At 42.5% G+C, this 26,794-nt stretch overlaps 2 protein-coding genes and 1 long non-coding RNA gene across 3 annotated transcripts in view; 1 reads left to right on the top strand and 2 right to left on the bottom strand.

The window, feature by feature from the left end:
• LOC119162083 (neuropeptide SIFamide receptor) overlaps nucleotides 1-26,794 on the bottom strand; it is a 323,575-nt gene that overhangs the window by 113,862 nt on the left and 182,919 nt on the right. The window lies entirely within an intron of this gene.
• LOC142776259 (uncharacterized) lies at nucleotides 8,075-14,213 on the top strand. Its single transcript, XM_075879597.1, has 4 exons — nucleotides 8,075-9,179; nucleotides 9,714-9,971; nucleotides 10,565-10,687; nucleotides 11,238-14,213. The coding sequence occupies exons 2-4, from the start codon at nucleotides 9,875-9,877 to the stop codon at nucleotides 11,402-11,404; spliced, it is 387 nt and encodes a 128-aa protein (XP_075735712.1). The 5' UTR covers nucleotides 8,075-9,179; nucleotides 9,714-9,874; the 3' UTR covers nucleotides 11,405-14,213.
• LOC142776260 (uncharacterized) lies at nucleotides 19,098-24,475 on the bottom strand. Its single transcript, XR_012887403.1, has 3 exons — nucleotides 23,384-24,475; nucleotides 22,594-22,851; nucleotides 19,098-21,922 (listed from the first exon to the last, which is right to left on the bottom strand). It is a non-coding gene; the product is annotated as an uncharacterized LOC142776260 (long non-coding RNA).

Here is a 26,794-nt window from a genome sequence, read left to right as displayed (position 1 = left end):
AAGTGATTTTTCACATATAAATTTGCTACATTACTGTATAATTTGCAGTGGTATCATTTCCGCACTTTAGCTAAGCACTGCGGAGGTTGAACATAAATCGCAATTCATAAATCGATAGCTCAGAACAGTGGCGAATCAGCAAAGAAAAGTGGGCAGAATGGTTCAAGTGACGATAGCACTGCAATCAGCACAAAGAGCCATGAAAAATCTTCTTAATAGCAATAGACCATCGTATCAACTTGCCCTTTGTTTTCTGCGTCCGTGCCCTTCTTGGCCTCGGTTAGAGTCATTTTCACGAATGCACTCAGACGATTAACTTCATTCGAGTTCAGTAAGGGAACCTCGAAAAAGTGGTGCTGGGCGCAGGCACCCTTATTCTTTCGTCGCCTTAATAAAACACCCAGCCATTTAATGCCAGCTCTTTGGCGTAAGACATTTTTCAAGACAGGGCGTGTTTACTTCACTTTTAGCTCCAAGAAAATACTTCCACATTGTGTACCCGGGTAGCCCCATTAAAAATGCGCTATTCAGCACTCCCCATTTGTTCTCTCTTCTCATTTTTAACGTAAGTGCCCCAAAGAACTTCACGGGAGCACTAGAGGACGATCATTGTATACGAGTGCATATTGGGTTAAATGTGCCTTACAATCACCAGCATGATCTATTCGTACTGAATCTTGGCCCATTGCTGTACAGTTCCTGTTCATGCGAGAATGCATCCGATTGTTGTGATCCCCCACAAAGAATCACTCTTGTTTTGTTTTTTTAGCAGTTTGATGGAAACAGCGACGTTCATGTAATTTTTTACGCCGAGCCAATGGGGCCAACGGAGTCAATCGAGCGTTGATTGACATTTTTCGTTGAAGAGGTATTATATGTTACGAACAACGCCACCCCCCCCCCCTAATATATTACATTGTGGAGGTCTTTTCAAGGCCTTTTTCTTTGTGATACCATATACAGCACCCATATACGCACTTGCCAGATTCAAGGAAATAAAAAAAGCGAGTACGATTTCTCACTTTTGAATGCACTCGATGTTCTATGGAGGCTGTAAATATGGCGCCTCTCCAGTTCGTGTTTTTCTCTCGAATGGAACAAAAATACCCTTCATTGAAGCAAGCAGTAGACCATGAAAGAGACCCTAAAACGAGCTTTACGATTATTAACAAACGTATTGCACTGGTGAAGTTCCGACCAATTGAAGCTCTCTTGCTTCAAGTGTACAAGACCAAGATGCGAATAGCGATAAATTGCAACGGCTCACCCAAACAAATTTTCCGCTTCCTACTTTCATACTGCGTGGCACTGTTCTGTTATACGTAGCACATGTGACTAATATAATTGGATATGCCCAGTTTACGTTACTGACTTTCTGTTGGATAGCGAGCTTCACCTACGTGAGTTACAATGTGATCCGGACTTACTTGAGCTGGGCGACAAAGCTTACGCCGAGGTTTATATTCTCGAACACCATGAATCACCCTAGCTGCACTTTGTGTTGCAGATGTAGCGATTGGCGAATTGTGAATCTGCGGTGTCATGTAAGATACCTAAGGCAACAGCCTAGCGGAGGCGCTTCAGCTTACAAGTATATGCAGTTATCGTAGGAATAGCTTTATCCGAATAATGCCAAGATCCACGCATATGTGGCAAGAACATAACCAATAAAGGCACAACCACATTGCCTTTGTTGAGGCTTATCGGCGATCGTTTTCGAATACCTTTTGTTTCCCGGGATAAATCTTGGCGTTTGCACGTTCTAGGCGCACAAGGGAATAAAATAAGAACGGCCACTGTTACTGCGGAACCATGCAAAGTAGATCTCAGACACTCCATTACCCTCTTCATATCAGCTGCCTGGTGGCGTGCTGCCGGAGTTGATTGCGGGGGCCATGGTAGATGCGCTAGAACACCACGAATAGGGTATTAGCCCAGTCGCATGCACGTGGTTTTCTGGCGACAGCGACGAGCGGCAGGATTTGCTGTCGCGGAGTCATGTTTGTAGCCGTGGCTTGTCGCGTCACGCGTTTATAGAAAGATATAAAACTAGGAAAAATTGCTTGTCGCCCGGAAGACAGCATGACGGCTTCCGGCAACATATCTGCACATCTGATTCTCACTTCGGTAGCGATTTGCTCTTGATGCTGTTATCAGCGTGTAGTTCAAGGAATGCAAGGCATGGACCACCTCTTTCACATTTGCATCTCACGCGCAGAGCGAGAGAGCATTTGTATTTTGCCGCGAACCTTGGTATCGCAAGGTTTGTTTTGATGTTGCGGTGGCAACTTAGGACAATTATGGTCGTTTGCCACAATCTTAAAGCGTCAAGCGAAGTGCGTCGTAGCAGTCGTAGTGTACGCTGTTGTGCACCCTGTCACTGTTAAACTATAGATTGCGAAAAAAAAGAAGGTAGTGAAAAATTTCGTGGTAACCTCTTGCCACACAAGGCAGTAATACATTGGGCATGTTGTCATCGACCAACTTTTTTAAAGTTTCGTTTGCAATTTATGGGTATGCACGCGATAGTTTTCAATCCAAAAACTGTGACACTTTGTCGCCAATATGTGGTTGCAGCCGTCTCAACAGAGCAAGTTTGTCGCTGTCGCCCATCGCTGTCACTTGAAAATCGCGTGCATGTTTGTGAAGTCTTAACGCAGTTCAACCGTCGCCAGTGACGGATACGCATGCGACGAGTTAAAGAGGAAAGACAATGCCGAGAATAAGGGTAACATAAAATTCTCAGTATCGGCCTCAATACAAGGTGAGTCACCAAATTCTGGGTCCGAATGATTCGATGATGTTGTAACCGAAAAGGTTGGCAAAATAAAATAAAACAATTACGGTGGGCCTTGCTCAGAACACTGTTTTTAAATAAACGTTTATTTCTCTCTCTCTCTTGTAAGGACATTTTCAACTGACGGGTCGGCAAGGTCGACTCGATGCTTAAACTAGTGATGCATATGTAATGTTATGCACAGCAACTGTTAAAAAATATGACGACAAAAGATACCTTATATATTAAAAAATATGTGAACGTTCAGGATATTTCCCTACGACAATGCAATCACAAAATTGAAGGGAATTTTTCTTTTAGAGCCACCTCAACGTTTTTTTTTTCAAAGTTCATGACACAACATTACACATACTGTAAATTTTAATTATGTGTATATATTTACGCTTCTGGCCCCAACTCGCTCAAGCACAATTAGAGTGATCCCGGGCTCGTGCACCACATAAGCTGAAAGAAAGAAGCGAAGAAGTTTCGGGACAGGTTAAATACGAAGACACCAGCACAAGAACATCTGGAATATCTATGTAGCATAGAGAACTGAATGATTAGCTTCCATAGGTTCTTCGATTACGATAAAACTTATTGCATATATTCGTGAAGCTAGTGACTGCTTAATGGTGTTTTCAATAGCCACATTAGTGTTAAAGTAGGAAGTGCTAAAGCGAGATGGAGGAAGGAAAGAAGAAAAACGAAGGAAAGGAAAGGCAGGGGTGTTAACCAGTCCAGAAAGAGTGGATATGCTACCCAACAAAAGAGAAAGGTGCGAGAAAGATGCAATAAAAATCAGGGAGGTTAACCAGACGTCTGTCCGGTTTACCACTCTGCACTGGAGGAAGGGATAAAGAACTGAAAAAAAAAGAGACTGAAAAGAAAGGAAAGAGAGATATGCAGAATCATGAGCACACTTTAGAGGGCACATGCAGTCGACATGCGGTCGCTCAGATATGTTGAGTTCATATACTTAACCGTTTTCTGTACAAAAGATTCCAGGACCTTGGACAAATGCTAACACGAAGCGCTAAAGAAAGCAATTGTTATTTCACTCTAGTTTGCCCTTACACTTTTTTCTTCATTGAGCGTTTTATTCACAACGCTTATTTTTCAGGTTTAGCATTATACTATAGGTCTGTAGCTATGTTAGTAAGTGGCGTTTACGGTACCTCCCTACAAGTAAAAACCCCATTGAGGTCAACACTGCAATGTTGGCCCTCGGATAAGAGGTGACTAGTGCCGGGGGCCGCACTATGCCGCCCCGCGGGTCGTAGATTGCAAACTTGTGATTTATATTTATACACGGATAACTATAAATTTGCTCAGAAAAGGTGTTACATTATCACATAACCCGGGCTACGTCTTTCATAACCTCATATAACATGATATACGAAGGCAGAGGGCCGTTGGAGATCGCGCTACTCGGCTACAATCCATATGATTAAGTTCAAGCTGTTCGGCAAGTGGATGATGCCGACACAGCCCAAATGCTCCTGGTTATCACTTATAGACCCTTTCACTGTTTAAAAACACAGCCCCTTAATGACATTCGGTTTGGTCCACTGATGTGTCAAAACAGGATTGGTGGGCGAGAAGAGCTTTAGAAAACAACCCGCTGATTTTCTACACTGTCTTTCCCCTATTCGGCAAAATATATTCAAATCAATATTTTTTGAGTAAAATAAAATTTCTTAGAGATTTCCTTGAACTTTACGCGCGTTCCTTTTATCTGAAAAAAAACTAAAGAGATACATTGCTTATGATTTAAAGGAACTTGAAAACGTGCTTTCAGTTTTGACGTTAGAAGCTGATAAATGAGGTGACCGGAAGTTTTCTTGGGTACAACGCTTGTGACCTTGAAACCAAATACAGTAGAGTCAACCTGTTCTTCGTAGTTTTTACGATTGACAATAACGTTGATAACGTTGTTCCTCCTTCTCCTCAGACTCAAATATATAAAATATAAAACATTGGTGCTAGGTGCACATTACTACATCGTAAGGTTTGCCCATGAGTGGTACAACGAGACCAAAGGTAGAGGAAGGTAAATGCATTCTTCAGACGACCGTTCTGGTTGCTACCCTGCAATACGAACACAAGAAAGAGAAAATGAAAGTGTATACAGGTGACGATGCAAAGACTTTTCTGAGCTCATGCTCCAAGAACACAATGGCACGCTGTCAAAGGCAGTCGCAAACAGTTCCGAAAAAAAGGCCCAATAACTGATGAATCAGTTTGCACCCATGAACTCATTACAAAATCATCTATAGTTACTTAGTTTGGCTGATCTAGGGAAAATTCATTGCTGAGGACTAATGATTTCTCAGCAAGCAGCGCAGCAACGAATCTAAAAGCACTGGAGGAGAACGTCCTGAGGAAGACAGAATATAGTACAGTACTTTGCTTAGTTAAATTGAACAGGTTGGCCAGTGAAAATACGTCGCCTAATTATTCATTCGAGCATTGCTGTGGTAGCTCAGTTGAGTCAGCAGCGCAAACGCTTACGCGTGCTTTTTTTATGCGCATTTTAGTCGGTGAACCAGAGGGACAAGTGGCCGACCACCAAGAAAGCTATGCTGGGCAGTGTTGCATGGGGCAGCGTCTAGGTTGCGCAGTCAGCCAACGCAGCAATTCCACGCACTGGCGCAAGGACTTAGTAAGTCCTAATAGAACGACAAACGCTATGTTTGGAGTTTCCACACAGCTACGACGATGTTTGCCGAGCAATCTGGAGAACTTGCGGGGACGTAAGAATATGTGTTTTCCATGAATATATGGATGCCAGGTATTTGCAGCGTTAATGATTAATTTTGCATGTGTTATTGCGACGTAACTAAGTGCAAAACACTCTTTCTAACCCGTCTGTGAACGAAGTTTGGCAGAGTAGCGCATGAAAACGAAACACAGTGGTGTACCTAGGAAAAGGCATGCACCGTGCATGTACAGCGGTAAAGAACAGTAAACTTGCTAGGTCGGTAAGGTAATGGTTGCAGTGGAAAGGAACTTTTCTGCTGCTTATTGGTTAAATGAATCTTGCGCTCACGAGACTGGAAATATCGTCAGCCAACACAGTACAGTGAAGGTATAGTATGCTGGCACATAATGCGTATTTGTTGGTTTGATCCGGTTGTGGCGTGTATTGTCAACTTAATATGGCATCGCGCTTCCCCGTCTCTGAATCCATTTCTTCACATCTTTATAACACGCTCGCCTCCTTCACTATGCAGTACGTTTAATGTCCAGCAGTATTAGCAAGAGCTGGAACGTAATGTTCATTTTGTAGAAAACTTGAAGCCCTTCTTCGTCCAACAACGTCGACAACCTTTAAAAATCTTTGACCTGTATTGACTGCACTGGCGCAAGTAAACAGGATGTGAATATTTAGCCGGAGGTGTATAGACTTCTGCGTGCGTGGCTTTGGTTTGTTTTCTTGCTTAGGTCTTCATATGGACAAAAGGTGCAAAGATAGCGTAAGTAGTTATTGCGTGCAGAAACACTTTCCCGTTTGCAGAAGTCTGCAATGAGCGCTGACATTAAAGCGTTCATGTGGGGTAGATGGACGGATGTTTTAACTTTCAGGTGCCCATTTCCATGGAACCGCTGTACATAATGTAGTCAATGGAGGGTCTGGAGTAGTGCAAGCATATGCCAATCACTATTTGTCAAACAATACACTATCTTAACTTTTACGATATTTTTGTTACCATTCCTATTTTATGCACAAACCAAAAAAGCTCATCTGATTACTTTGCACCATTGTGATGGCACGTCACCGGTGTCTCGGGGGCACGGTGCAACAATACTTAGGTGATCGGACGCCGCCGAGCGAGCGCTTGGCGGGGAGTACTGGGGCCGGATTCACAAAACTCACTTACGAAAACATTTTTGCGCAAGAGAAATTTTGTTGCGTAAGTCGATTCACGAAACGAAAAAACGTCGTAAGAAACCATGGTTGTCACATCGGCCGCTGCAAATAAAGTGCGCTGTGACTGCCCGGGAACATGTCAGCGATGGTGATGCAGTTGCTATATTTGCTTACGTCACCGAAAAGTGCTCGTAAGTGGATTCACGAAACGAAATTGTGCGTAAAATCAGCATGGCTGAGAGAAACAATATGGCTAGAACCTGCTGCCGCGGCGGTGTATATTGGTACCCTGGCTGGTTTTGAGTTAATTCACGCCCATTAAGGGCTGGCTGATGACTGCTGGTGCGTTTTTATTTCTTTCGGCGCTTTGAGCTTCGCGTGCTGTTTCCCTTGTACGCAGTGGATGGTGTTGACAACCACCATCGTCCAATAAGTTCGAAGTCGCAGTAATTGAAGAATTCTATTGGGCGTCAATAGCATAAAACTACGCATGTAAAGATTTGTGGTTAGCTGAAAACCAATGTGATACGTGAATGGTCGGTGCATTCGAACGCGGCATGGCATAGGATCAACCTTATTTGTTATGTTGTTGTGTTGCGCCCCATCTCACCCAATTGAAAGTGCGACTCGATATCCTTGCCTCATTGGTGGAAATTACCACCAAAGAGGTTAATGGGACCACATTCTTTGCACGCTATTGGAAAATAAAATCAGAGGAAGTTTTCAGTGAGTGGTTCATAAAGTTTGTGCTCTAGTGTACTTTCATTGGCTCTAACTCTCCAATGGTTGCGATCTCTGAAATACAGCTGTCGATACACTTTGGGACGATCTGGAACAAAGCGTACTTTGTAAACCCAAGCGTATTAGGGGTGCGCGTGATTACGCATGGAACTACAAAGAAATCATGCATCTTCACCTTCACTGTTCAGACACCGATATGGACCGTGATAATATGGCAAGCAATCGGAATGAAATGACCCTAGTAACTTTGTATAACACCGTAAATATGCAAACCCTCACGATTCTGGAGCAAACATTGGCTGAATTCATCCCTGCGTCAATTACCAGTCATTTAACTTGGCGCACGAACATCATTCAAAGGTAGAGTGAGCCACTGACATGTATTTTGTGCGACGCAGCGACCACTTGACCTGAGAATAATAGCGTTGCGAAGGCGAGTCCCCTGTCACATGCTCTGATCGAAGCAGACGACAAACGCGAGCAGACGACGGCTTGGCCGACAGGCACAGCTTGTGATTGGTTGTGAAGCAATACCCTCTACATCAGCTCACTCCGTGACGTTGCCAAAACACTTCTTTCATCTGGCACGCCTGTCCTGTTCGTCATATACCCCCCTCGCACATAAGAGAAATTTTTTTCACGCCGTCAAAATAGTGCAAGTACTTTCTAAGAGCTTTCTTATGTGCTGCGCAGTTGTCGAAAACAACATGGCGTCGTAAACAGCATATCGGTCGGTGCGACTTTCAGCAAACGCTTCTCGCACGAGTTACTTCAGCGTTTGACCGGATGTGTTGTGATTACAGCAGCTCTTTCGGTGCATGTAAGCAGTGCGGAAAGCTGTGGCAGTGCAATGGTGTATGGTGAAGCGCAGCGAAGCCTGCGCGTCGGTGGGGTTATCAAGCGAGGATCGGCGTCGATGTATCGACGGCAACTAGCACTCGAGAAGCCTACAATGTGTGTTTGTGTGCCGGTAACAGTTCGTTCGCTTGACTTTCCAGTCTCTCAGTTGGGTGCTGTGCGACATTCCGGATTGACAGCGTTTTGACACGTTACTTGAGTGACCCCAAGTACGTACGGAAACGTATGAACTACGCGCTCGGTTCTTGCTTCGCCAATAGTAAGCCCGTACGCTTCTATTTACTTGAGAGCAATGTACTGTTCGGGAGTGAAACGATGTTCGTTGTGAACAGTGGTGTTGTGTTGACGTTCCAAGACTTGTGACCAAGCTGTGCTCGTGTGACCGAAAATTGAAAGACAGCGTTGATAACTGTTTTGCCCTGCGAAGTTGTGGTGGGGCAGCTTGGTGCTTTTCTTTGTTAAGTCGTCACTTCTCCTTTTTGTGATAACCATAGTCCTAGCGCTGTGATGTGATCAACCAAAACTGCGAGACGCTACATCCTGTTCTGGATCGTGTTACTTTGGAAGCGCGCCTAGACTGTTCTTCGGTAACAACTTGAGAGTTCTATGTGGCAGCGAGAGCCCGTTAACGTCAAGCTTCCCTCCGGCCCCCAGAAAAAGCAAAGATTTCACCGGTGCCTTGCTTTGGATGAAGTTGTGGGCCAATATCGCCTAACTACAGGTTTCCGAGTTCGTCTGGCCATCGTTTTGCATGGCACTAGAGCCTTGACAACAGCCGGTCATAGCCAGTTCTTACACTTTATCAATGGACGTGCACGCCTGGCCAGCCCTTCATTGCTGTCATTGGCAGCTTCAAGTCTGCAGATGCCCTTTGCCTGTTGGCCGTACTTGGTTCCTCATGACACCGACGGCTACCAAATGCTGCCATCGGTGAGTTCACCTTGCAGAACTAAATTTCACCGGTACTATAATTCACGCAGTTCTATAACGTGTACAAGTTTTTCAGCCCATCACATGTAATGTTTTTCTATGGTAAATTGAAGCATGAAAAATTTACTACTACTGTTATATACATACATATATTATAGAGCAAATACATAAAAAGTTTTTTGTGATTTGATACAAGTGAGCTCTTGTTTCATTATGAAGTTGGGCCTGTCGATTGACCACGTTTGATAGTTGGAAAGGTAATGTGAATTTATTTTTCAGGAGCTAGGTTGCACTTAAAAAATTTATGTTATTTTGGAAAATTAGTTTTATAGACGATTACCACTGTGGTAGTACTATACTTTAGTAGGACATATATATTGCGGTACGTAAATTTTACATGAGGCTTCAGTTTATTTCAAAGTGATTATAGCAGATTTCGGTCACTTAAACGAAGTGATAGCTTCCTCAAATAAGTATTACAAGTGAGTGCTTTTAATGATTGTTTTTATATATCTCGTTTTTGGTTCTTCACAGATCGCAGAGATTGGTTTGTTACGGTCCTGTGATGCATCGGTTGCACATTCTGGCACATCAATCCTCATCATTACTTGGAGCACCTGTACAAAAATAGGAACGACACGTTCTTCCTAACTGTGCAAGCCTGTGTCACTGCTCGGACTGTTATCATTCAGCGGATGTGGCGTGGAAGCATGCATGGCAGCCTCACCTGGAAGGAATGCGATCTGCTTGGGAGCTTCGAGGGCACAAAACTGCCTAACAGCTGGCTGCAAGGTTAGTTTTTCTTTAATACATACGATTACGTGAACACCACTTACTGTGCACAAATTAAAAACCCAAGCATAGTTGCTTTCAGTGGATACCTGTAATATTCTTACACATAATTCTTATTCAACATTTATAGAACTAAATTGCAAGATAATTGAGAATGTTGAAAGCTGAATGCCGGCAGCTTATGAATGAAACTCCAATAATCTGAGACTCAAAAGCTTGTGCTTTGAAACGAGCACAAATACTTTGATTCCTTATTGAGCTCTCGAGCTTGTGACTCCTTCTGTGGATCAAGTGCTCTGGAAGGAAATAGCAAGTGGGTGAAAATTGCCTGGCTTTTCAGAACTTGCAAGGACAAAGACCTATTGAAGAAGCCTCAGATGACATAGGGCCAGTAACTGCATATTTTACCTAATGTAGCTTTTTCTCTCTCAGTGCTGTTGCTTGTGTTTCAGCCGAACATGTTCACCACGATTGCATAGTGATATATATTTTTCTACAAATTTTACCTGATTTAAGTATGCATTGTTGATCTCTAAAGGTGACGTTCAGTGTGTTTCAAAGCCATGGCTTCTCGTTTCTCTGTCTGTGGCTAGCCTATTTCAGCAGCAGAGCGATGCAGCTAGCACACATGCAATCCAAGTCATGGAGCGCTCCTTTGGTGTTCTGTGCAGGACGCAGCATATCCATCCGGCAAGACACTGGTATCAACAATAATGGTGAGTGTTGATGGCACCTGTAGGAGCCCGTTGTGTTTGTTGCGTATGATTATTTCCCCTGATGAAGTGCATTTTAGAAAGGTTTTCTTCATTTAGAATAATAGATGTCAGCAACAAGCACACTCATAATCCACAAGTTCTTTGTGTCTTCTAGACTGCCCATTTGCTCCTATATGCGGTATGGTCAGCTGGCTATGTTAGACAGCCTTAAAGTTATGAACATTGGCAGTTCTGTTGTAATGCAGTCTAACTTGTGTTTCTTAGTGAACTTATTTGTCGTCTACTTCTCGCACCTAGTGTAAAGTCGAAATAGAAGAAACTCTATTGGCTTTTTATGCCTGTCAGAAGTTTCATGCCTTCATCTATAACATTATAGTTTTGCTCTTGTATCATATTAAATATATTTTCAGTCTTCACTGTTTGTGTGTGTGTTTGTTGAGGCTTGTCATTGGCTTCTGAAAATACAATATCTGTAAATATGAGCACATAATTGACAACTATACACTCTTGCATGTAGCATGGTTGTAACAATGATCTGTATTTTTCTAAGTTCCAGCAGTAACAAGGGGTTCGGTGCTCCACGGTCATGTACAGTGTATCAAGAACAGAGCACAGAAGACCAACAAGTATAAAGGGACTGCCAGTGACTGTTCTCCTGCTCAAAGTTTACAACAGCAGAAAGAGCACATTGTGATGTCAGGAGCAGCTGCTGCTTAACTTCTTAGCAGTACATTATTCAGCAGTTCATTTGCTTGCATTCGAAATTATTTAAATTTTGCATGGAAGATACCAAACTATGACACTAATTTAAAGGCCGCTGTAGTGTTAGTGGGCGAATATTTTCGAGCTGAAGTTTTTAACATGTGTGTTAAGTGCCTGCGTGCCTTTACATTTACATGCCAGAAATCACAGCATCTATGGTCGCCAATGGTAACTGTGTTTGCATTCTTTGTAGTACAAGAAGTAAAGCCATGGATGCAGTAATCATGTATTTAGTCAATGTAATCCTTCAGTGTACACTCATTTGTATAGCACCAATGATGCCATGAGTGTATAAGCTCTGGGAAGTGAATATATGTGGATTATTTTATTTAGAAGGAAGAGGATCATCACTACTCCTAGTATATCTTAACAGTAGATTTTAGTGCTTGGGTATTATCCCACTGCCTGTCCGTCTTTCAAAAGTCTACTTATGTACTGTGTAAGTGTAACTTTTTAAATGTATACTTTGCTCGGATAGGTTTGTTCATAATGTATAGCAAGTGACTTATCATCTATGCAGCTCTACTCAGACTAGAAATACAAGTATTTATTTTTTTATGTAGCTATAGCATGCGTTCACTTGTGTTTTTCTAGGTGCCTGTACAATTGTTTAGCCCTACAAAAGTGCTGGTATACTCTAGTATTGAATTTGGCATCTTAAAATAGTTTGTTAGTGGAAGTAAGAATGTGTTTACAACCAATATTACTATCCTTAGATGAACTGTGAAAACTCCGTGAAAATTTATTTATATTTTTTGAAATTTGTGAAGGCAAATGTTATGTTCTTTTATTGTGGTCCCTGTTTCATGCAAATGACACATAATTACTTTGCAGTGGCATAGTATTAGTTGTTATTTTACACATATGTGCTGAGCAACATCGCAGTTGAGGCCAGCAGCAAGACATACATGCATTGCACTGGAGCATCACTTCACATAGTGTACACTCTTTGCCCACCAGTAAACTCAATATTTTTCAAGCAGACTAATAGACAGCTGTATGGGAACTGTGTTGATGTGCAAACTTTGAAGTCTTCTTGAGGTGTGTTTTTCATCATTTTTGTCCAAGTGAAGTAGCTACTCAAGGCCACAACTGGTGGGAATGTGGTGGTTTCCTTTCTCCAAAAGCACTCCTACCAGCTGCCTCAATGTTAGCATGGGGTGAATTCACGAACTGGAAAAATAATTTGTCTTTGTTTTCTTGGCCGAAAGAGTCACTTCCACCGTTGAGCCACCACGACGCGCCAGAATAGAAACTTTTAGCTGAATAAAGTTGATTCTACTTTTGAGAAGTGTTTTGGGGAAACGAAATGGCACCTATAGCTGTCAATATAAACACTGTTCGCACCAAGGAGCTTAGTAGCTTATAATTTGTATTATTCATGTATTGTCTAGAATTTACTCGCGCTGTGCCAACTTTCAGCCCAAGTGTCCTAACATGCTTTGTTAGTCGGTTGTGAATGAGCCAAGCTATGTGAATAAACAGAGTGATATTGCAGACATCTACAAAATATTGATGTACAGCCCTTTTCTTTAGCATGACATTGTTAAGGGCTTTATTCTTGTGTTTTTTATAAAAACTGCTTGTCACTGGGCAGCAGCGGAAAACGATGCATCAAGCTTTTGCGAGATGGTTCGAGAAACACCGTGTTCAGACATAAAAGTGCCGGTGGGTTTCTCTCGTAAGTTACTTTCTGTAGTATATTCAAAATGAGTGTATTAGAATTGTTTTATAGCCATTCATTTCAATATTTACACCTGAGTGTATGTATGTATGGGTGTACATATGCCTATGTGTGTGTGCGTATATGTATGTATGTATGTATGTATGTATGTATGTATGTATGTATGTATGTATGTATGTATGTATGCATGCATGCATGTATGTATGTATGTATGTATATTTTAAATGAGAATCCGTTTATTATTGGTGAGTAAGTTTGGTAATGATTTGGCTGAATTTGTTTCTAGTTATTTTTCTTTTGAGCCATTATACATTTCAATTTGTTTTGTACTGCATAAAAATCAATGTAACCTTACACAGAATATGTGTGTTCGAAGAAGTTGTTTCATTTACCAACCTACAGTCATGGGCAAGAAATTGGGTAAAATGGAACGAACCTGCGAAGATCAGTTTAGAGCATAGCTACTCTACATGGCATATCTCGTACACATTGCGTTGGTTGAATATGTTGATTTCAACCTTTCAATTTTAATCAGAATAAGCAAGCTATCACCCGTGGTTGTATATGTGTGGGATATTTATGCATACTGTGATACTGGTTCGCAATTACAATTAAGGTCACAAACCTAGTCAAGCTGAATACACGAATTTTGTCCATGCATCTTTCATCTGCACTGGAACTGTTGTTAATAAAAAATAAACTTCAGTTTAGAAATTTATTCTAGTAACCAAAAGCAGGGTATCTCTTTATCACACAAATCAAATTGCCATTGTTCTGTTCTATTCTGGACAATAGGGGACCCTCTCAGCAGAACTCGATTAACTGCTATAGTTCATTTTAACCATTGACAGCGACATTACACTGAAGCGTGCAGCATGACAAATAGCGGGAGAGAAGACACAAACTAATCGCTCCGTTTGCGTCAGCTCTAACTGTCCGTGCTCTTTGGTCTTGCTGCATGTGATGATGCCCACCAAATTAGCACGAAAGCGTGTCCCTACAAAGGCAGTCAACTTGGCTGCAAGCAGTTAGCTCACTGCATGTGTAGATTTTCTTCAAAACACCGTGAAGACTGATTGCTGGCCGAATATCCAAACACGTGAAAACTGGTATGAAATTGGTATTTCAGCACTGGACACTTTTGCGATAAGAGAGGATGGAGGAGAAAATTATGAACCCTGAATTGTTTAATTTTTTAAGGAGCACAGTACAGCGCTTTTGGGTCAAAAGGGGAGTGAAAGAAGCAAGTGCGAAAGCCTACTTCTCAAAAAATTAGTACCCGCCACCACGCATAATGTCAGGCCGGGCAATCTCTTGGAAAAAAAAAAGTGCTCAATGATTCTGCGAATCGAACCAAGTACCTCCTAGATTGCAGTTGAGCGCTGTAACCGCTCGTCCACTGCAGCAGTTCTTGCATTCGCCCTATTGCTGATATATCGTCATTCCTTCGAATGAAGCCAAATGCAAAAACGTCCGGTGAAACTTTGTCAAAAATAGAAAAAATAGTTAGAATGCGTTTGCCCAAGGTTACTAGAAGATAGAAACCATCACGTGTGACTGTGTAACGGTGCGCTATTTACCTTGCACATTACTGTCATGACTTTGGGATAGCCGGCTCTAACGTAGGCTACCTTCTCATAGTTTGCCAGATATAAATAAGAAAATAAAAATATATATCGGCCTGTGACAACGCTAATCAACTATTATGAGTTCACTGTCACTAGTGTCACTTTCACTAGATGAACGCTCAGTTTGCTTCCATTATCGTTATTTAAGAAAGTTTTGGATTAACTCAGCTCTCCTAATCAGCATTGATTCTCACATCTAAGGACAGTCACACTTCATCTCGCTTTCTGAGTGGCTGTCACTCCCATATAACGTGTACTCCACTTTTTTATGCTCTCCGAGCATCTGACGCTGCTTTGCGGAGACTTTCCCTGACGTCTGCTGGGCCAGAAAATTGTCTTTATTATCTATCAATTTCAAGCTTTCGCGAAGCCGAAACGAGAGCCTCTCTCTCTCTCTTTTCATCCTTTTCGCACGTGTGATAACGTCTCTCGACCTCAAGACTCGTATACACGTCCCTTGCTTTGTTTGCGCACTCAAACAACGCTGGACGAAATATTTGCACCGTGTTTTGTGAAAAGCATTAGCACTGAGACACCTCCCGACGAGTCTCCCTCATTTTACGTGGACATATACCTAAGCGTAAGCGTATGCACGTTCTCGCATTCCGGCTTTATAAAAATGCTGCGGTGCATGGAACCAACAAAATTGCGCTCACAATTTCATTTGATTACTGCTGTTATCTATTTCCGCACAATTCGTCTGCAGGAACCAAAGTTGCTCATGTGTCTTGTAATAAGAATATTGTAACAAAGGCTACCTTTGACTATAGGTACAAAACACCCTTACGTTCACCACTATACCGTGCTAGATTGCACCGAATTAGTTGATTGATATGTGGGGTTTAACGTCCCAAAACCACTATATGATTATGAGAGACGCCGTAGTGGAGGGCTCCGGAAATTTAGACCACCTGGGGTTCTTTAACGTGCACCCAAATCTGAGCACACGGGCCTACAACATTTCCGCCTCCATTGGAAATGCAGCCGCCGCAGCCGGGATTCGAACCCGCGCCCTGCGGGTCAGCAGCCGAGTGCCTTAGCCACTAGACCACCGCGGCGGGGCTGCACCGAATTAGTTAAGTAGCGGCGAAGCTTCAATGAAATGTAAGGTAACTGGTCGCATTAAACAGGGGAAGACATTCGAGGCACATTTTCTTACATTGCATGCATCGATTTATGTGTGGTTTCATTTATGTGGGGCACCTGGAGTGTTGTTTACTTGTACTTGGCAAGATAGTGCATGGATTGCTCGATGACTTAAGGCCATCGAGGAATTTCGTTTTTAGCTACAGTCGTTGATGAAAGGCGAGTGCTTGGCTTTGCACAGCCCGCCAAAACGCCTCTTACAACGTACGCGGCATCCCGTAAGCGCTGTAGCAGACGCTCGGGGAACTGAAACTTAGGTGCAGCAAATCATTGGCTATCATCATATACTCTCGATGCTAGACGCTTTGCGTGCTACCTTGATATTATCGGCACACACTTCTTTCTTTCCTTGTCGTTTCATCAGCTATCATGTGTCCTCCTTGCCCTCTTAAGTGCCGAATAAGTTAAATTCATACCCGCGCTATAGTAATCCCTCCAGATAAGAGAGCTTTTGGCTAAGAAAATGCGTAGCCAAAGAGAAAGCTTTGTAATGTGAATAATGTGAAAGCTTTGTGAATTCGGCCCCAGGGGCCGAATTCACAAAGCTTTCTCTTTGGCTACGCATTTTCTTAGCCAAAAGCTCTCTTATCTGGAGGGATTACTATAGCGCGGGTATGAATTTAACTTATTCGGCACTTAAGAGGGCAAGGAGGACACATGATAGCTGATGAAACGACAAGGAAAGAAAGAAGTGTGTGCCGATAATATCAAGGTAGCACGCAAAGCGTCTAGCATCGAGAGTATACGATGACAGCCAATGATTTCCTGCATCTAAGTTTCAGTTCCGCGAGCGTCTGCTACAGCGCTTACGGGATGCCGCGTACGCTGTAATAGGCGTTTTGGCGGGCTGTGCAAAGCCAAGCACTCACCTTTCATCAACGACTGTAGCTAAAAACGACATTGCTCGATGGCCTTAAGTCATCGAGCAATCCATGCACTATCTCGCCAAAGACAAGTAAACAACACTCCAGGTGTACCACATAAATGAAACCACACATAAATGGATGCATGTAATGTTTGAAAATGTGCCTCGAATGTCTTCCCCTACTTAAAGCGACCAGTTACCTTACATTTCATTGAAGCTACGCTGCTACTTAACTAATTCGGTGCAATCTAGCACGGTATAGTGGTGAACGTAAGGGTGTTTTGTACCTATAGTTAAAGGTAGCCTTTGTTACAATATTCTTATTACAAGACACATGAGCGACTTTGGTGCCTGCCGACGAATTGTGCGGAAATAGATAACAGCAGTAATCAAATGAAATTGTGAGCGCAATTTCGCTGGTTCCATGCACCGCAGCATTTTTATAAAGCCGGAATGCGAGAACGTGCATACGCTTACGCTTAGGTATATGTCTACGTAAAATGAGGGAGACTCGTCGGGAGGTGTCTCAGTGCTAATGCTTTTCACAAAACACGGTGCAAATATTTCGCCCAGCGTTGTTTGAGTGCGCAAAGCAAGGGACGTGTATACGAGTCTTGAGGTCGAGAGACGTTATCACACGTACGAAAAGGATGAAAAGAGAGAGAGACTCTCGTTTCGGCTTCGCGAAAGCTTGAAATTGATAGATAATAAAGACAATTTTCTGGCCCAGCAGACGTCAGGGAAAGTCTCCGCAAAACAGGGTCAGATGCTCGGAGAGCATAAAAAAGTGGAGTACGCGTTATATGAGAGTGACAGCCACTCAGAAAGCGAGATGAAGTGTGACTGTCCTTAGGTGTGAGAATCAATGCTAATTAAGAGAGTTGAGTTAATGAGCCAAAACTTTCCTAAATAACGATAATGAAAGCAAACTGAGCATTGATCTAGTGAAAGTGACACTAGTGACAGTGAACTCATAATAGTTGATTAGCGTTGTCACAGGCCGATATATATTTTTATTTTCTTATCTATATTCGGAAAACTATGAGAAGGTAGCGTACGTTGGAGCCGGCTATCCCAACGTCATGACAGTAATGTACAAGAATAAATAGCGCACGGTTATACAATCACACGTGGCGGTTTCTATCTTCTAGTAACCTTGGGAAAACGCATTCTAACTATTTTTTCTATTTTTGACAAAGTTTCACGGGACGTTTTTGCATTTGGCTTCATTCGAAGGAATGACGATATATCAGCAATAAGGCGAACACAAGCAATGCTGCAGTGGACGAGAGGTTACAGCGCTCAACTACAATCTAGGAGGTACTTGGTTCGATTCGCAGAATCACTGAGCACTTTTTTTTTTTCAAGAGGTTGCCCGGCCTGACATTATGCGTGGTGGCGGGTACTAATTTTTTGAGAAGTAGGCTTTCGCACTTGCTTCTTGTACTCCCATTTTGACCCAAAAGCGCTGTATTGTGCTCCTTCAAAAATTAAACAATTCAGGGTTGATAATTTCCTCCTCCATCCTCTCTTATCGCAAAAGTGTCCAGTGCTGAAATACCAATATCATACCTGGAATATTACTTTTCACGTGTTTAGATATTCGACCAGCAATCAGTCTTCACGGTGTTTTGAAGAAAATCTACACATGCAGTGAGCTAACTGCTTGCAACCAAGTTGACTGCCTTTGTAGGGCACGCTTTCGTGCTAATTTGGTGGGCAGCATGACATGCAGCAAGACCAAAGAGCACGGACAGTTAGAGCTGATGCAAACAGAGTGATTAGTTTGTGTTTTCTCTCCCGCTATTTGTCATGCTGCACGCTTCAGTGTAATGTCGCTGTCAATGGTTAAAATGAACTATAGCAGTTAATCGAGTTCTGCTGAGAGGGTCCCATATTGTCCAGAGTGGAACAGAACAATGGCAATTTGATTTGTGTGATAAAGAGATACTCTGCTTTTGGCTATTAGAATAAATTTCTAAACTGAAGTTTATTTTTTATTAACAACAGTTCCAGTGCAGATGAAAGGTGCATGGACAAAAATCGTGTATTCAGCTTGACTAGGTTTGTGACCTTAATTGTAATTGCGAACCGGTATCACAGTATGCATAAATATCACACACATATACAACCACGGGTGATAGCTTGCTTATTCTGATTAAAATTGAAAGGTTGAAATCGACATATTCAACCAACGCAATGTGTACGAGATATGCCATGTAGAGTAGCTATGCTCGAAACTAATCTTCGCAGTTTCGTTCCATTTTACCCAATTTCTTGCCCATGACTGTAGGTTGGTAAATGAAACTTCTTCGAACACACATATTCTTTGTAAGGTTACATTTATTTTTATGCAGCACAAAACAAATTGAAATGTATAATGGCTCAAAAGAGAAATAACTAGAAACAAATTCAGCCATATCATTACCAAACTTACTCACCAATGATAAACGGATTCTCATTTAAAAGATACATACATACATACATACAGACATAAATACATACATACATACATACATATACGCACACACACATATACATATGTACACCCATACATACATACATACACTCAGGTGTAAATATTAAAATGAATGGCTATAAAACAACAATTCTAATACACTCATTTTGAATATGCTACAGAAAGTAACTTACGACAGATATCCACCGGCACTGTTATGTCTGAACACGGTGTTTCTCGAATTATCTCGCAAAAGCTTGATGCATAGTTTTCTGCTGCTGCCCAGTGACAAGCAGTTTTTATAAAAAACACAAGAATAAAGCCCTTGACAATGTCATGCTAAAGAAAAGGGCTGTGCATCAATATTTTGTACATGTCTGCAATATCACTCTGTTTATTTACATAGCTTGGCTCATTCACAACCCACTAACAAAGCATGTTAGGACACTTGGGCTGAAAGTTGGCACAGCACGAGTAAATTCTAGACAAAACATGAATAATACAATTATAAGCTACTAAGCTCCTTGGTGCAAACAGTGTTTATAATGACAGCTATAAGTGCTATTTCGTTTCCCCAAAACACTTCTCAAAAGTTGAATCAACTTTATTTAGCTAAAAGTTTCTATTCTGGCGCGTCGTGGTGGCTCAATGGTGGAAGTGACTATTTCAACCAAGTAAACAAAGACCAATTATTTTTCCAGTTCGTGAATTCACCCCATGCTAACATTGAGGCAGCTGGTAAGAGTGCTTTTGGAGAGAGGAAACTACCACATTCCCACCAGTTGTGGCCTTGGGTAGCTACTTCACTTGGACAAAAATGATGAAAAACACTCCTCAAGAAGACTTCAAAGTTTGCACATCAACACAGTTCCCATACAGCTGTCTATTAGTCTGCTTGAAAAATATTGAGTTTACTGGTGGGCAAAGACTGTACGCTATGTGAGGTGATGCTCCAGTGCACTGCATGTATGTCTTGCTGCTGGCCTCAACTGCGATGTTGCTCAGCACATATGTGTAAAATAACAACTAATACTATGCCACTGCAAAGTAATTATGTGTCATTTGCATGAAAAAGGGACCACAATAAAAGAACATAACAACATTTGCCTTCACAAAGTTCAAAAAATGTAAATAAATTTCCACAGAGTTTTCACAGTTCATCTGAGGATAGTAATATTGATTGTAAACACATTCTTACTTCCACTAACAAAATATTTTAAGATGCCAGATTCAATATTAGAGTATACCAGCACTTTTGTAGGGCTAAACAATTGTACAGGCACCTAGAAAAACACAAGTGAATGCATGGTATAGCTACATATAAAAATAAGTACTTTTATTTCTAGTCTGAGTAGAGCTGCATAGATGATAAGTCACTTGCATTACATTACGAACAAACCTATCCGAGCAAAGTATACATTTAAAAATGTTAAACTTACACAGTAGATAAGTAGACTGTTGAAGGACGGACAGGCAGTGGGATAATACCCAAGCACTAAAATCTTCTGTTAAGATATACTAGGAGTAGTGATAATCTACTTCCTTCCAAATAAAATAATCCACACAGATTCACTTCCCAGAGCTTATACACTCATGGCATCATTGGTGCTATACAAATGAGTGTACACTGAAGGATTACATCGACTAAGTACATGATTACTGCATCCATGGCTTTACTTCTTGTACTACAAAGAATGCAGACACAGTTACCATTGGCGACCATGGATGCTGTGATTTCTGGAATGTAAATGTAGAGGCGCACAGGCACTTAACACACATGTTAAAAACTTCAGCTCAAAAATATTTACCCACTAATACTACAGCAGCCTTTAAATTAGTGTCATAGTTGGTATCTTCCATGCAAAATTTAAATAATTTTGAATGCAAGCAAATGAACTGCTGAATAATGCACTGCTAAGAAGTTAAGCAGCAGCTGCTCCTGACATCACAATGTGCTCTTTCTGCTGTTGTAAACTTTGAGCAGGAGAACAGTCACTGGCAGTCCCTTTAGACTTGTTGGTCTTCTGTGCTCTGTTCTTGATACACTGTACATGACCGTGGAGCACCAAACCCCTTGTTACTGCTGGAACTTAAAAAAATACAGATCATTGTTACAACCATGCTACATGCAAGAGTGTATAGTTGTCAATTATGTGCTCATATTTACAGATATTGTATTTTCAGAAGCCAATGACAAGCCTCAACACACACACACACACACACACAAACAGTGAAGACTGAAAATATATTTAATATGATACAAGAGCAAAACTACAATGTTATAGATGAAGGCATGAAACTTCTGCCAGACATAAAAAGCCAATAAATTTTCTTCTATTTTGACTTTACACTAGGTGCGAGAAGCAGACCACAAATAAGTTCACTAAGAAATACAAGTTAGACTGCATTACAACGCAACAGCCAATGTTCCTAACATTAAGGCTGTCTGACATAGCCAGCTCACCGTACTGCGTATAGGAGCAAATGGGCAGTCTAGAAGACACAAAGAACTTGTGGATTATGAGTGTGCTTGTTGCGGACATCTATTATTCTAAATGAAGAAAACCTTTCAAAAATGCACTTCATCAGGGGAAATAATCATACGCAACAAACACAACGGGCTCCTACAGGTGCCACCAACACTCACCATTATTGTTGATACCAGTGTCTTGCCGGATGGATATGCTGCGTCCTGCACAGAACACCAAAGGAGCGCTCCATGACTTGGATTGCATGTGTGCTAGCTGCATCGCTCTGCTGCTGAAATAGGCTAGCCACAGACAGAGAAATGAGAAGCCATGGCTTTGAAACACACTGAACGTCACCTTTAGAGATCAACAATGCATACTTATGTCAGGTACAATTTGTAGAAAAATATATATCACTATGCAATCGTGGTGAACATGTTCGGCTGAAACATAAGCAACAGCACTGAGAGAGAAAAAGCTACATTAGGTAAAAGATGCAGTTACTGGCCCTATGTCATCTGAAGCTTCTTCAATAGGTCTTTCTCCTTACAAGTTGTGAACAGCCAGGCAATTTTCACCCACTTGCTATTTCCTTCCAGAGCACTTGATCCACAGAGGGAGTCACAAGCTCGAGAGCTCAATAAGGAATCAAAGTATTTGTGCTCGTTTCAAAGCACAAGCTTTTGAGCCTCAGATTATTGGAGTTTCATTCATAAGCTGCAGGCTTTCAGCTTTCAACATTCTCAATTATCTTGCAATTTAGTTCTATAAATGTTGAATAAGAATTATGTGTAAGAATATTACAGGTATCCACTGAAAGCAACCATGCTTGGGTTTTCAAATTGTGCACAGTAAGTGGTGTTCACGTAATCGTATGTATTAAAGAAAAACTAACCTTACAGCCAGCCGTTAGGCAGTTTTGTGCGCTCGAAGCTCCCAAGCAGATCGCAGTCCTTCCAGATGAGGCTGCCATGCATGCTTCCACGCCCCATCCGCTGAATGATAACAGTTCCAGCAGTGACATAGGCTTGCATAGTTAGGGAGAACGCGTCCTTCCTATTTTTGTACAGGTGCTCCAAGTAATGATGAGGATTGATGTGCCAGAATGTTCAACCGATGAATCACAGGACCTTAACAAACCAATCTCTGCGATCTGTGAAGAACCAAAAACGAGATATTTAAAAACAATCATTAAAGCACTCACTTCTAATACTTATTTGAGGAAGCTATCACTTCGTTAATGTGACCACAATCTGCTATAATCACTTTGAAATAAACTGAAGCCTCATGTAAAATTTACGTACCGCAATATATATGTCCTACTGAAGTATAGTACTAGCACAGTGGTAATCGTCTATAGAACTAATTTTCCAAAATAACATAAATTTTTTAAGTGCAACCTGGCTTCTGAAAAATAAATTCACAATAACTTTCCAACTATCAAACGTGGTCAATCGACAGGCCCAACCTCATAATCACACAAGAGCTCACTTGTATCAAATCACAAAATTTTTTTATGTATTTGCTCCATAATATATGTATGTATATAACAGTAGTAGTATATTTTTCATGCTTCAACTTACCATAGAGAAACATTACATCTGATGGGCTTAAAAGCTTGCACACGTTATAGAACTGCGTGAATTATAGTACTGTTGAAATTTAGTTCTGCAAGGTGAACTCACCGATGGCAGCATTTAGTAGCCGTCGGTGTCATGAGGAACCAAGTACGGCCAACAGGCAAAGGGCATCTGCAGATTGGAGCTGCCAATGACAGCAATGAAGGGCTCGCCAGGCGTGCACGTCCATTGATAAAGTGTAAGAACTGGCCATGACCGGCTGTTGTCAAGGCTCTAGTGCCGTGAAAAACGATGGCCAGACGAACTCGGAAACCTGTAGTTAGGCGATATTGGCCCACAACTTCATCCAAAGCAAGGCACCGGTGAAATCTTTGCTTTTTCTGGGGGCCGAAGGCAAGCTTGACGTTCACGGGCTCTCGCTGCCACATAGAACTCTCAAGTTGTTACCGAAGAACAGTCTAGGCGCGCTTCCAAAGTATCACGATCCGCAACAGAATGTAGCATCTCGCAGTTTTGGTTGATCACATCACAGCGCTAGGACTATGGTTATCACAAAAAGGAGAAGTGACGACTTAATAAACAAAAGCGCCAAGCTGCCCCACCACAACTTCGCCGGGCAAAACAGTTATCAACGCTGTCTTTCAATTTTCGGTGACACGAGCACAGCTTGTTCGCAAGTCTTGGAACGTCAACACAGCACCACTGTTCACAACGAACATCGTTTCACTCCCGAACAGTACATTGCTCTCAAGTAAATAGAAGCGTACGGGCTAACTAGTGGCGAAGCAAGAACCGAGCGCGTAGTTCATACGTTTCCGTACGTACTTGGGGTCACTCAAGTAACGTGTCAAAACGCTGTCAATCCGAAATGTCGCACAGCACCCAACTGAGAGACTGGAAAGTCAAGCGAACGCACTGTTACCGGCACACAAACACACATTGCAGGCTTCTCGAGTGCTAGTTGCCGTCGATTCATCGACGCCGATCCCCGCTTGATAACCACACCGACGCACAGGCTTCGCTGCGCTTCACCGTACACCATTGCACTGCCACAGCTTTCCGCACTGCTCACACGCACTGAAAGAGCTGCTGTAATCGCAACACATCCGGTCAAACGCTGAAGTAACTCGTGCGAGAAGCATTTGCTGAAAGTCGCACCGACCGATATGCTGTTTACGACGCCATGTTGTTTTCGACAACTGCACCACACGTAAGAGAGCTCTTAGAAAGTACTTGCACTATTTTCACGGCGTGAAAAAAATTTCTCTTATGTGCGAGGGGGGGTGATATGACGAACAGGACAGGCGTGCCAGATGAAAGAAGTGTTTTGGCATCGTCACGGAGTGAGCTGATGTAGAGGGTATTGCTTCACAACCAATCACAAGCTGTGCCTGTCGGCCAAGCCGTCGTCTGCTCGCGTTTGTCGTCTGCTTCGATCAGAGCATGCGACAGGGGATTCGCCTTCGCAACGCTATTATTCTCAGGTTAAGTGGCCGCTGCGTCGCACAAAATACATGTCAGTGGCTCGCTCTACCTTTGAATGATGTTCGTGCGCCAAGTTAAATGGCTGGTAATTGACGCAGGGATGAATTCAGCGAAGGTTTGCTCCAGAATCGTGAGGGTTTGCATATTTTCGGTGTCATACAAAGTTACTAGGGCCATTTTATTCCGATTGCTTGCCATATTATCATGGTCCATATCGGTGTCTGAACAGTGAGGGTGAAGATGCATGATTTGTTTGTAGTTCCATGCGTAATCACGCGCACCCCTAATAGGCTTTGGTTTACAAAGTACGCTTTGTTCCAGATCGTCCCAAAGTGTATCGACAGCTGTATTTCAGAGATCGCAACCATTGGACAGTTAGAGCCAATGAAAGTACACTAGAGCACAAACTTTATGAACCACTCACTGAAAACTTCCTCTCATTTTTATTTCGAATAGCGTGCAAAGAATGTGCTCCCATTAACCTCTTTGGTGGTAATTTCCACCAATGAGGCAAGGATCTCGAGTCGCACTTTTCATTGGATGAGATGGGGCGCAACACAACAACGTAACAAATAAGGTTGATCCTATGCCATGTCGCGTTCGAATGCAGCGACCATTCACGTATCAGATTGGTTTTCATCCAACCACAAATCTTTACATGCGTAGTTTTATGCCATTGACGCCAAATAGAATTCTTCAATTACTGCGACTTCGAACTTATTGGACGGTGGTGGTTGTCAACACCATCCACTGCGTACAAGAGAAACAACACGCGAAGCTCGAAGCGCCGAAAGAAATAAAAACGCACCAGCAGTCATCAGGCAGCCCTTAACGGGCGTGAATTAACTCAAAACCAGCCAGGGCATCAAAGTATACCGCTGCGGCAGCAGGTTCTAAGTAGCCACATTGTTCCTAAGAGTGGTCCGGACCACTCTTGGGATTTTCTCTCAGCCATGCTGTTTTTACGCACAATTTCGCTTCGTGAATCCACTTACGAGCACTTTTCAGTGACGTAAGCAAATATAGCAACTGCATCACCATCGCTGACATGTTCCCGGGCAGTCACAGCGCGCTTTATTTGCAGTGGCCGATGTGCAACTATGGCCACTTACGACGTTTTTTCGTTTCGTGAATCGACTTACGCAACAAAATTTCTCTTGCGTAAAAATGTTTTCGTAAGTCAGTTTTGTGAATCCGGGCCCTGATTATTTTCTCGTTTGCGGCATGCCGATAGATGGCTCGGTGGACTGACGACCATGGCCAGTTGCTGGCAAATTTCGCAAAGTACAATCGGCACGTAGGTGATGGTTTCCAAATGTGAGAAAACTGCGTTATCTCACCATATCAACCAAGCAACATGCACAGAGCGGCACCGCGAAAGAGGGGGTGATAAGGTAGGAGGTTGGCGGCGCGGCGAAGGTGTTGTGGCGACGATAAATGAGCACCGCTACTTTCCTACGTCATGGGGCTTTACTACACCAAAAAAAGGGGGGGGGGACCAGGGCCATCTTTCGGGTACTTGCGAAGCAGAACATTATCGCGCAGAGTATAGTCCCAGAGTTCTCTCACCAAAAGTACTCTTGCACTGCGCTCGGGGTTCAGCACTATATACTACACGTCTAAATACCATGTTATCCCCGTTTTCTACAACTTCATGGTTGTCTGTCCTGGTCTTGTGTTTTTGTTATGTTTTCTAGCATCAGTTCGTTTCTTGCTTTTTGTCAATTATTTCTACATTGCGACCATAGAGCAGGGCAGTAGCAGCCAATATAACGCTATTTGAAGGTATATTTTCGAGCCCTCGGGCCCATATAATTGGTGTAACCTAAGTATTTAGCCATCGCGAAGCCATCATGCGAGGCATCTCGGCGCTGCGGCGCGCATATAATTTTTTCAGCATCTCCGTGTACTGTCGTATCCGCTTCGCAAAGTGCCTTGTCTATCTCAAAAGTGGAACTTCGAAAAGACGTAACGACCTGTACGCCCCCAACGTTCCATTGCTGTTGACGCGTCATGCCCTTGGGGCACAGG

This window comes from Rhipicephalus microplus, chromosome X, assembly GCF_043290135.1.
Source record: "Rhipicephalus microplus isolate Deutch F79 chromosome X, USDA_Rmic, whole genome shotgun sequence".
Lineage (NCBI taxonomy): Eukaryota > Metazoa > Arthropoda > Arachnida > Ixodida > Ixodidae > Rhipicephalus > Rhipicephalus microplus.
Note: the sequence above shows the minus strand (reverse complement) of the source record. Positions and strands in the feature narration are given on the sequence as shown.

Excerpts from the sequence above, each read along its gene's own strand:
- LOC142776259 (XM_075879597.1), top strand. The coding sequence starts at position 9,875 with ATGTGGCGTGGAAGCATGCATGGCAGCCTCACCTGGAAGGAATGCGAT. Across the intron at positions 9,972-10,564 it reads GCCTAACAGCTGGCTGCAAG|CCTATTTCAGCAGCAGAGCG; the intron begins GTTAGTTTTTCT and ends GTCTGTGGCTAG. Across the intron at positions 10,688-11,237 it reads CACTGGTATCAACAATAATG|TTCCAGCAGTAACAAGGGGT; the intron begins GTGAGTGTTGAT and ends TATTTTTCTAAG.